The following is a 12,091-nucleotide window of genomic DNA, read 5'->3' on the forward strand; positions in this document are numbered from 1 at the left end:
AAACAAGAGCATACTTATTTTAATAAAATAAATTTCAGGAAAAATATTTTTACCAAGGCAGAATACTTATCAGGTGAATTCCACTCCTCAAACAACTATTGACTGAATAGTTGTTGAACTTTTAAAATTCAAATCTAGAATTAGGCTTAGAAATGTAGTCCACATTTTTCACAAAATTGATTAAATTAGGGATAGAATTGATTGATTCATTTATTCAATTAAAAATGTTTCTTTTGGATATGTGTTTTAACTGCCTATCCTACTCTGAGATTTAAAAATGTGGGGCTCAAAATGCCTGCCTCTGAAATGAAGACAGATAAACACATATTCAGGATCTTCAGCTAGTGGTATATCAAAAACAATCTAGAAATTTTGCTCAGCAATGCCTTTACTAATTTATTAGGCATTTATTGAGCTCTTGTTAATCCTAAGACATCATGGTAGAAATAAGGGGGGAAATAGAAATGAATAAGATACTATCTATGGCCTAAAATAACTTATAGTCCAATAGTAGGTCACATGTATGCATGTGATCAGTGCAACACAAATGTTGTAAATTGCTGTGAGTTCCAGGAAGATGAAGATCACATCCAGATCAGGTCCAAAAAGATTTCTGCACAGAGGTAACATTTGAGCCATGATAGCTGAATATATGAGGATAGGAGGACCTTCTTCATGGGATGGTGCTGAGACAGGAAAAGTTCAAGGTGGATACAATGACCAGTATAGGTTGACCTTGTGGGGAATCTTAATTTCTGAACCCCAAATCAGGACACATGTCTGACAAGTATGGAATTGTATAATGACAAGGGTAGAATTGAATCTTTGCCACTAGGATTGCCATAGGCAAAGGAGTGTTTATTTTGCAAAAGGTAAATTAATTCATCTCCATCGAGTTTACTTTTTCCTAACTCTGTGTTAGGAATGTTGTAGCTTTTGTTAGTTTTGAAATCTTGATGTACTTTTCCATGTCTTAGAATATATTTCACAAATAAATTTGTATTGCAGATTTTTACTCTTTTAATGTAAGATAGAAAGTCACATTGACATTAGTAGTTATTTTAGAGTATAGTGTATGCTAACAGAGTCAGCTTGCTAACCTAAGCAGTGTCATTTTGGCAAATGATAAATAGGTGACAGCATGTGTGTGGTGCTGTGCAGTGTCATTTTGACTTAAACATAGATATGGTTTTGGTATGTTATAGTTTATTCAACCTTAAGGAGCCACCTTTTTGGCTACAAAAATACACAGAAAGACTTTTTAGGTACGTAGGGAAACTAACCTCCTTATTTTCTTTAACTCCATTCTTTTAAAAATTTTATGTACTGTGTGCACAAATTGGTGCATAGTTGTAAGTTTTTAGTAGCATATAGCTATTTTGAGGAAAAACATTCCCACATAAAATAATCATTGGACTATATTAAAATCCCACTTATTTGGTTCCTGCAATTTATTTCTCTAGGTTTTCCATTTTGAGCAGGAACTAAATATAGAGAAGGTGCCAGGCCCCTTGTGCTTATTCCCCAGGTCTATCACAAATGCCACTTTTTCTCCCAGACATGCTTTCTACCCATGAAAAGATATTTTGCTTTTCTCTCCTTGTACTACATTCCTGATCCTCCTCATCACAATCCCTTAAAACATGCTCTTTTTCCTGTGCTCTGTTCTAGCTCTCTGCTTTACTTCTCCTATAACCATTTCCTGGCCATATTACCTCTACTGCATGTCTGTTCTATGTATCTCTACTTGTGGTCTTCACTGGCCCACGTGGTTGCTGTTTCTGCTGTGGTGGCACCAAGAGCAATAAACGAAACCAACCACTTTTGACATCTCATCACATGTTAAACCTATCACATAGTCGAGGATGGGCTAACCAAAGAAGGGAATTCCAATTGAAATGTCTGAAAAAGCAGACTGTCCAAATTTTCATGTAAATCACATGCTCATCAATTCAATTAATTGTGGTTGTACAAATTTTATAGCACTTATTTTATCTTTGTTGAGTGTGTGTTCATGTGTTTTAATGATCGTTTAAGGCAATAGTGCAGAAAAGACTGATGAACAGGTAGCTTGTTAATTATTCCAAAGGATAATATGCTCCATGCATTTCTCATGAAATTATATAAAATTAGCACATTTAAATCTAAGTAGAGCTATAAAGACATTTTTATTAAACAATCTAAATAGAATAATGACATGATTATTATGATGAATTCTGGTCTTATTGGGGGGACACAGTACTATTAAAATCATTAAGGTATTACTAACTATGCTTTCTGCCTATAAATTTATTAGTTCTAGACACTACATCCTTCTAGTCCACTCTACTCCTAAAATCTTTCTTCATAATTTGTAGAGAATGTATCCTAGTTAACCCCTTAGAAATGCCACCCAACCAGCTCATGCTAGAACATTTCAATTTACTTTTCTGAATCATGTTGCCTAAAAAAAAATTTCAATAAAACCCATAACATTACACAGATCTTATATTATTCATTTATGTGAGTATTTAAAAAGCAGGCTTTATTACCACTTAATGCAATTTAAAAGCTAAAAAAATACTGTTAAAAGATTTCATGCATCATGTAGCAATAAAACATCATTTTCAGAATGACTACTGAATTTAAATTTAACTTTTTAGTTAGATGTCATTATAATCTCAGAAATGTCATATTGCCTTTCAACTATTAATTTTCTAAAAGAAACTAATCAATCTTTAGAGAAATGTTTTATGATTCAATTATTGGCTATTTGTAAACTTTGAATTCTTTTTACAGAAATAGACATACTGAATAAAAGTTTGATAGTGTCCCAGAGAAATAAAGTATGCCTTGAAAAGGAAATGAAAAATCTGAAATTGTTGTCAGATGCAGCCATATTGAGATCTCAGCAGATTCAGACATCTAGACAACAGGAAGTAAACTTGCAAACCAGATGCTATGATTTGGAAAAAGAAGTACTAGGTAAAAAAAAGTCTTTTTTGCTGTTGTTGGTGACTAGTTATATAACTACATGAGGAAATATTTACATTTTTACTTAAAATTACAACAAAATCTTGTTTTAATTATTTTGGGTTGCAAATATGCTTAATTATTAGTATCACTATGGTGATAACTGTGCCTGTGGTCAATACTTGCTGTCATTTCCAGTTTTGCCATTTAGTGTGGTAAGACTTAAGTGGATATATAAAAGACATTTCAACTGCAGTGTAAGATTTCAGAAAACTAAAGTGAAATTTACTTTGGTATATCTGTGCTTTACTATGTTTCCTTGTAAAGGTGAATCCAGATTTGTAGGCAATCCTTCATTTTTCCAAATGAAAAAATTTAAAGTGTTTGAAGCATCTTAGGCAAGGTTTTAAAATTTGTCTCCGCCTCAGAGGAATGAGTGTCTTGACAGTAAATGTAAGCAGTTTGTAATTTTCCCTGGAGGTAGGAAGGGATCGATAAAATAGGTAATCAGAAAAATGATATCACAAAAGCAGAGTTTTAGAAAAATTAATCTGTTATTAATGAATAGAGTATTTCAAACATCAAGACACTGGAGCCAGGTAGCCATTTTGAAAATATCTTTGCCAGTATCCCAATCCCAAGACTAACCATAAGAAGCTGAAGTAGGGAAGGGAATTCACATTTTTTAAGTCCTAAGTGTGCTAGACACTTTATATGAATTATTTCTATCTGTTCTTATAGAGACCACGAAAAGCATGTATAATTATCCTATCTTACAGCGGAGAGAACCAAGGCCCACAAAGTATCATAACTGGTACTACATTCCTAGTAAATGGCAGAAAGTAAAAGCAAAACTGGTTGGACTTCAATGCTCATGCTTGTCCCACTGTGTCTATTTAGCCTTCTCCGTGGCCCAGTGGGAAGGGTGAGATAGAATCAGGGTTGAGGTGACTACCAAGACCAGGGAAATGAACATCTGTCTGGTAAACACGGAAGAGAAAGAAGTCAGAAAGCGTTCTGAACCTCCTGTGTTTGGGAGTCTTTAATCATGGAAACATACCACAGACTATGGAAATCTGGAGAGAACCTAGTGTTGGAAGAGAAGATAACAAGTCATCATATTAACTTTGTAGCAGTATCAACAGATAAAAATTTTAAAATCAGATAAAATTTAAAATAATCATATATTTTTATTTTCTCTCCTGAGAACTACCTATTCATAGATTCTGGAAATTTTCTATTGCATTATTGGAATTTTTCTTGATAATTTTATAGCAAATTTTATACAGTATAGGTATTATATTCTATATTCAATTTTTTTTCTAATGTATAATTTATCTATTGACTTTTTATCATAAACTTTACCATATCGAAGTTTTTAATTTTGGTATAATCAATTATTATCTTGTATTGTTTCTGCGTAGTCTTATTAAAGTCATCCCATTCCTAGATAGTACATACAGTATCCTGGGTTTTGTTTCCCAAGTGAGTCATTAATACATAGAGAATTTATTTTGATTTTATTTAAAAAATTTAGACAGCTATTTGAAATTTTTTCTTTTTAATTTTTCTGGGTACATAGTAGGGGTATATATTTATAGGATAAATGAGATATTTTGGTACAGGCATACAATGTATAATAATCATGTCAGGGTAAATGAGGTGTCCTGCCTCAAGCATTTATCCTTTCTTTGTATTACATACAATTCAGTTACACTCTTTTAGTTATTTTTAAATGTACAATATTGTTGACTGTGGTTACCCTGTTGTGTTATCAAATACTAGCTTTTATTCACCCTATCTAACTATATATTTGTACCCATTAACCCTCCCCACTTTCCATCCCCCCAATCCTGCCGCATCACCCTTCCCAGACTCTGGTAACCACCATTCTATTCTCTATTGCCAGGAGTTCAATTGATTTAATTTTTTTTAGTTTCTACAAATAAATATGCAAAATTTGTCTTTCTTTAGCTGGCTTATTTCATTTAACATAATGACCTCCAGTTTCATCCGTGTTTTGCAAATGACTGGATCTCATTCTTTTTATGGCTAAATAGTACTCCATTGTGTATATTTACTCCATTTTCTTTATCCGTTCATTTGTTGATGGACATTTGGGTTACTTCCAAATCTTGGCTATTGTGAATAGTGCTGCAATAAACATGGGAGTGTAAGTAACTCTTCAATATACTGATTTTCCTTCTTTCAGTATTATAACTAGCAGTGAGATTCCTGGACCATATGGTAGTTCTACATCTAGTTTTTTGAGGAACCTCCAAACTGTTCTCCATAGTGATTATATTAATTTATATTACCACCAACAGTGTTCAAGTGTTCTCTTTTCTCCATAACCTCGCCAGAATTTCTATTGTCTGTCATTTGAATAAAAACCATTTTAACTGGGGTGAGATTATATATCAGTATAGTTTTGATTTGCATTTCTTTGATCATCAGTGATGTTGAACACGTTTCCATATACCTGTTTGACATTTGTGTATCTTCTTTTGAGAAATGTCTATTTAGATCTTCTTCCCATTCGTTTAAATCAGGTTATTAAATTTTTTCCTATAGAGTTGTTTGAGCTGCTTGTGTATTCTGGTTATTAATTCCTTGTCAGATGGATAGTTTGCAGATATTTTCTCCCATTATGTGGGTTGTCTCTTCACTTTGTTGATGGTTTCCTTTGCTGTGCAGGAAGTTTTTAACTTGATGTGATTCCTGCAGAATGTTTTTAACTTGATGTGATTCCATTTGTCCATTTTTGCTTTGGCTGCCTGTGCTTGTGGGGTATTACTCAAGAAACCTTTGCCCAGTCCAGTGTCCTGGAGGGTTTCCTTAATGTTTTCTTTTAGTAGTTTCATAGTTTGAGGTCTTAGATTTAAGTATTTAATCCATTGTGATTTCATTTTTGTATATGGTGAGAGATAGGGATCTAGTTTTATTCATCTGCATATGGATATCCTGTTTTCCTAGGAGTATTTACTGAAGAGACTGTCTTCCCTCAACCTGTGTTCTTGGCAGTTTTGTCAAAAATTAGTTCAATGCAGATGCATGAAATTGTTTCTATGTTTTCTGTTCTGTTCCATTGGTCTCTGTGTCTGTTTTTATGTCAGTACCCAGTTGTTTTGTTTACTATAGCTCTGTAGTATAATTTGAAGTCAGGTAATGTGATTTCTCCAGTTTTGTTATTTTTGTTCAGAATAGCTTTGACTATTCTGGGTCTTCTGTGATTCCATCTAAATTTTAGGATTATTTTTGCTATTTCTGTGAAGAATAACATTGGTATTTTGATAGTGATTGCATTGTATCTGTAGATTGCTTTGGGCAGTATGGGCATTTTAATAATATTGATTCTTCTAATCTATGAACTTGGAATATCTTTCCTTTTTGTGTGTGTCCTTTTCAATTTCTTTCATCAGTGTTTTCATTTTGGAGAACTTTTACTTCTCTGGTTAGGTTTATTCCTAGATATTTTATTTTATTTTTAGCTATTGTAAATAGGATGATTTTCTTGATTTCTTTTTCAGATTGTTCACTGTTGTCATATAGAAATGCTACTGGTTTTTGTATGTTGATTCTATATCCTGCAACTTTACTGAATTAGTTTATTAGTTCTAATAGTTTTTATGGAGTCTTTAGGTTTTTCTAAATATAAGATTATATCATCTGCAAACAAGGATAATTTGACTTTTTCCTTTCCAATCCAATTTGGATGCCTTTTATTTCCTTATCTTGTCTGATTGCTCTAGCTAGGATTTTCTGCACTGTGTTGAATAATGGTGGTGAAAGTGGGCATCCTTGTTGTTTTCCAGACTTGGAGGAAAGGCTTTTAGTTTTTCCCTGTTCAGTATGATACTAAATGTGGACCTCTTTTATATGGCTTTTATTATGTTAAGATATGTTCCTTCCATACCCAGTTTTTTGAGGGTTCTTATCACAATGGCATGTTGAATTGTATCAAATGCTTTTTGAGAATCAACTGAAATGATCATATGGTTTTTGACCTTCATTCTGTTAATATAATGTAGCACACTGATTTGCATATGTTGGACCATCCTTGCTTCCCTTTTTTTTATTGGCCTGTTCAGGTTTTGGATTTCTTCATTGAGCAATCTTGGTAGATTGTATATATCTGGGAATTTATTAATTTATTCTAGGTTTTCCAATTTATTGGCATATAGTTGCTCATAGTAGCCTCTAACGATCCTTTGAATTTCTGCAGTATTGGTTGTAATGTCTCCTTTTTCATGTCTGATTGTATTTATCTGGGTCTTCTCTTTTTTTTTCTTCTTTATTAGTTGGGTTAAAGGTTTGTTAATTTTGTTTATCTTTTGAAGAGACCAACTTTTCATTTTGTTGATCTTTTATATTGTTTTCTTCAGTCTCAATTTCATATATTTTTGCTCCGATCTTTATTTCTTTTCTTCTAATTTTGGACTTGGTTTTCTCATGCTTTAAGATGCATTGTTATGTTGATTTGAAGCTTTCTACTTTTTTGATGTAAGTGCTTGTTGCTATAAACTTTCTTCTGGTACTGCTTTTGCTGGATCCCATAGGTTTTGCTATATTGTGTTTACATTTTAATTTGTTTCAAGAAATTTTAAAATTTACTTCCTTATTTCTTCATTGACCCACTGGCTATTCAGGAACACATTTTTTAGTTTTTCATGTTTGTATGGTTTTTAAAATTCCTCTTGTTCTTGATATCTAGTTTTATTCCATTTTGGTCAGAGACATATTTAATATTATTTCTATTGTTTTGAATGTTTTAAGACTTGTTTTGATGCTTTACATGATCTATCCTTGAAAATGATCCATGTGCTGAGAAGAATGTTCTGTAGCCATTGGATGAAATGTTTCTTAAATTTCTATTAGGTCCATTTGTTCTACACTTCTATTGTTGTACTAGATTATTGTACTAGAGTCCATCTCCCTTTTTAGCTCTAGTAATATTTGCTTTATATATGTGGGTACTCTAGTCTTGGGTTCATACATATATACAATTATTACATCCTTGTGCTGAATCAACCCCTTTATCATTATGTCATGACTTCTTTGTCTCTTTTTATAGTTTTTGTTTTGAAATCTATTTTGTATTGTATAAATATAGTTTTTTGTGCATTTTATTTTGTTTGTGTCAATTTGCATGGAATTTTTTCCCATCCCTTTACTTTCAGTTTATTGTGTCTTTATAGGTGAAGTATGTTTCTTGTAGACAACAAATCATGGGGTCTTATTTTTTAATTCATTTAGTTATTCTGTCTTTCAATTGAGGGTTTAGTCTGTTTACATTCAATGTTATTATCGATAAGTAAGGACTTACTCCTGCCACTTTATTTGTTTTCTGGTCTTCTCTCTCTTCTTTCCTTCCCTTTCTCTTCCTTTTGCTGAAGGTGATTTCCTCAGGTGTTATGTTAATTTTTTGCTTTTTATTTTTTGTGTATCTGTTGTATGTTTTTTGGTTTGAGGTTTACCATGAAGCTTGCAAATAATGTCTTATAACCCATTATTTCTTCTTGATCAATTCTGCTGTTAGTAGACTCTGATGAATTCTTTAGTATGTCAAATGCATTTTTTAACTAAAGAACTTCTACTTGATTCTCTTTAGTTATTTCAGTCTCTTTGTTAAATTTTATCTGATAGAATCCTGAATTTGTTCTCTGTTATCTTGGATTTTATTGAGCTGCCTCAAAACAGCTATTTTGAATTATCTGTCTGAAAGGTCACATATCTCTGTCTTTCTAGGATTGATTCCTTGTGCTTTATTTAGTTCGTTTGGTGAGGCCATGTTTTCCTGGATGATCTTGATCTTTGTTGGTGTCTGGGTATTGAAGAGTTAGGTATTCATTGTAGCCTTCACAGTGTGGGCTTGTTTGTATCCATATTTCTTAGGAAGACTTTCTAGGTATTTGAAGAGACTTGGGTGTTATGATCTAAGTCTTTGGTCATTGCAGCCATACCTGCTTTAGAGGGCACCACCTGCTCAGTAATACTGTGGGTCTTGCAGACTTGTAGATATACCACCTTGGTGGACTTGGGTAAGATCCAATAATTCGCGGGATTGCCTGACAGAGACTCTTGTTCTCTTTCCTTACCTTCCCCCAAACAGAGTGTTTCTGTCTGTGCTAAGCTTCCTGGAGCTGGAGAGGGGGTGATACGAGTAATCCTATGGCCACCACCACTGGAACTGTGCTGGGTCAGACCCAAAGCCAGCATAGCACTTCATTTGGGTCTTACTCAAGGCCTACAGTGACCACTGCCTGGCTACTGCTGATGTTCACTGAAGGCCCCAGGGCTCTATAATCAGCAAATAGCTAATTCAGTCAGGTTTATGCTCTTCCCTTTCAGGCGGTGAGTTCCCTCTGGCTCTGGGCAAGTCTGGGGATGCTGTACAGGAGCCAGGGCCTGGAGTCAGGAAGCTTAGTAATCTACCTGACGTTCTATCCTACTATAGCTGAGCTGACATCCAAGCCACAAGACAAAGTCCTTTCCACTCTTCCCCTTTCCTCAAGAAGAGGAATATCTCCCCATGGCCACCAGTGCCCCGGCCACAACAAGTACTGCCTGGCTACCACCGCTGTTAACTCAAGGCCCAAGGGCTCTTCATTCAGCTTGTGGTTAATGCTGCCACTCCTTAGTCTCTCCTTTCAGGGCCACGGGCTCTCCTCTGGCACAGGGAGGGTCCAGAAATTCTGTTCAGGTGCTAAGGCCTGGAATCAGGGACCTCAGAAGCTTGCTTGGTGCTCTATGCCACTGCGGCCGAGCTGGTACTCAAGCTAAAACAATAAGGTCTCCTTTCTCTTCCCTCTATTTTCCTCAAGCAGGAATGGTCTCTTTCCATAGCCACCAATGCTGGAAATGTGCTACATCACACCTGAAACCAGCATAGTTCTGGGTTTCACCCAAGGCCTGTGTCAAGTACTGTATGGTTACCACTATATTGCTACCACTGCTGACTATTCAGTTCTTAGTCAGCAGGTGATGAATTCTGCCAGAAATGGTTCCTTTCCTTCAAAGCACCATGTTCCCTTCTGGCCCAGGGTATGTTTAGAAATGTTGTCCAGGAGCTAGAGCCTGAAAAAGGGGTCTTGAGATTCTGCCTGGTGCCCTACTCTACTGTGGCTGAGCTAGTATCAAAGTTGCAAGACGAAGTCCTGTTTACTTTCCTCTCCTCAAGCAGAGTAAAGGAGTCTCTTCCAGAGTTGTGAGCTGCACTGCCTGGGGTTGAGGTAGGGGTGATGCAAGCACTCCCTTGAATGACTCAGCTCACTAGATCACATGCACCCCAAGTCCACTGGCTGCAAGTCCAGCACAGCACCAGGACTTGCCCAGGAATTGCAGTTCCTGTGTCCCAGACTGCCTTTCTAGTTTGCTTAGGACCTCAGAGCACTTTAGCCAATAGTGGTGGAGCCTGCTGGAACTCAGGTACCTGTCACTGGGATGGACAATTTGCCTCTGGCTAGGGCTGGTCCAAATGCTCCCTCTGTGAACACTGTCTGAATTCTGCCCCTGGTTGCTTTCTTCTGTGAGAGAGCAGCACTGAGTTACAATGAAAAGTCCCACAGTCACTGCAGTCTTCCTCCCCAAAAGACACAGATTCTCTCTCTGTGCCACAGGTCTGCTGCCAAAGGATGGGGGGAGGGGTAGCACTGGAAATTCAAGACTATCTTTCCTGCCCTCTTCAGTGCTTCTTTCTTCAATAGGATGTTAAAACCAAGTATTATGATTACTGATCTGGTTTTGGTTCTTACGAAGGTGCCTTTTGTGTGTGGATAGGTGTTCAATTTTGTTGTTCCTGCAGGGCGGATGATTGCTCGTGGTTTCTATTTGGCCTTCTTGCTCCCCCTCCCCTCTAGAATTTATCTGTAATATGGTGCAAGATATAATGGTCCAGATTTACTCTTTTCCAACTGTATCAGTATTATGTATTAAATAATTTATCCTTTTCTCACTAGATAGAACTACTATCTGTTATATGTTAAAATTTTAATATATACAGATGCTCCTTTACTTACAGTGGAGTTATGTCCCAATGAACCCATCCTAACTTGAAAATATTGTAAGTAAAAAAATGCATTTAATGCTGGCAACACAGCAGACGATCCCACCTTACCATGATTCGACTTACAAATTTTTGACTTTACTGTGGTGTTAAAGAAATATGCATTCAGTAGAAACCAGAACCCCATCATAATTGGTAAGGAGCCTCTCAACTTATGATGGGGTTACATCCTGATAAACCTATCATAAAGTCAAAAAATCATATTGAACCATAAGTCGGGAACTGTCTGTACTAGCAACTATTACTATATTCTGTCTTCTGTTCCACTAATATTTTTGATGCACCATTAATAGTACATTGATTTGAATATGACTTATTAGCATATTCTTTTAGGTGCTAAACCCTTTCTGTCTCCACCGTTCTTACTTTTTAAATACATACTTGCAGACAGTTAGTCTTTCATTTTAACTTTAATATAATTTTATTTACCTCTAATCCATAGGCTCCAAGAAGTACCTAGTAAAAGTTTTTCTCTCTGTATTTGTTACATCTTTCCTACATATTCAGAGAAAGTTATTCTTCCACATAAACTTTAAGATGATTACATTCACCTCTAATGCCAACAAGGATTCTAATTTGAATTGCATTATATTTACAAACTAATTTTTAGAGAATTAAAAATGTTGGTAATATTGTCTTTTGAATATTGTTAAGTCTTTTTATTCAAAAACATGGTATGCTGTTTCATTTTTAATGCTATTATATGTTCTTTAATAAGATGTAATAGTTTTACTTAAATATGTTTCTTTGCCATTCTTGTTAAATTTGTTACTATCAGTTTTGCCTCTACCATGAATAGACTATTTTTTCAATTTTTGTTGATAGAGTAGACAAAAGCTATTCATTTTTATATATTTGTTTTATATCCATCCACCTCACAAAACTCTCATATTAATTCTACAGTAGACATTTTTTATTAGTGACTCTTGGGCCTACAACTTCCCAAAAGAGTTCTTCTATTTTTTCCCCAGTGTTTATATCTGTTATTTTATTTTCTTGTCTTCTTTATATCTTATTAAATTCATCCGAAACTCTGACACTCTGTTAAATAATAATGCTGACAGTGAATATTCA

At 35.0% G+C, this 12,091-nt stretch overlaps 1 protein-coding gene across 25 annotated transcripts in view; it reads left to right on the plus strand.

Moving 5' to 3' along the window:
- LOC105488569 (leucine, glutamate and lysine rich 1) overlaps nt 1-12,091 on the plus strand; it is a 232,139-nt gene that overhangs the window by 109,374 nt on the left and 110,674 nt on the right. For 22 of the 25 annotated variants that reach the window (XR_011619828.1, XM_071091139.1, XM_071091143.1 and 19 more), the window contains one exon: nt 2,779-2,964. The exons of 2 other annotated variants lie outside the window; for them this stretch is intronic. Coding sequence is in view for 22 of the 23 variants with exons in the window: in XM_071091139.1 (XP_070947240.1) it covers nt 2,779-2,964 (186 nt within the window). In the remaining variant the exon portion in view is untranslated. Of the gene's footprint in view, nt 1-2,778; nt 2,965-12,091 lie in introns of those variants that run through there. One more of the 25 variants, XM_071091153.1, reaches the window with a different exon arrangement.

The sequence above is a fragment of the Macaca nemestrina genome, chromosome 2 (assembly GCF_043159975.1).
Source record: "Macaca nemestrina isolate mMacNem1 chromosome 2, mMacNem.hap1, whole genome shotgun sequence".
NCBI lineage: Eukaryota > Metazoa > Chordata > Mammalia > Primates > Cercopithecidae > Macaca > Macaca nemestrina.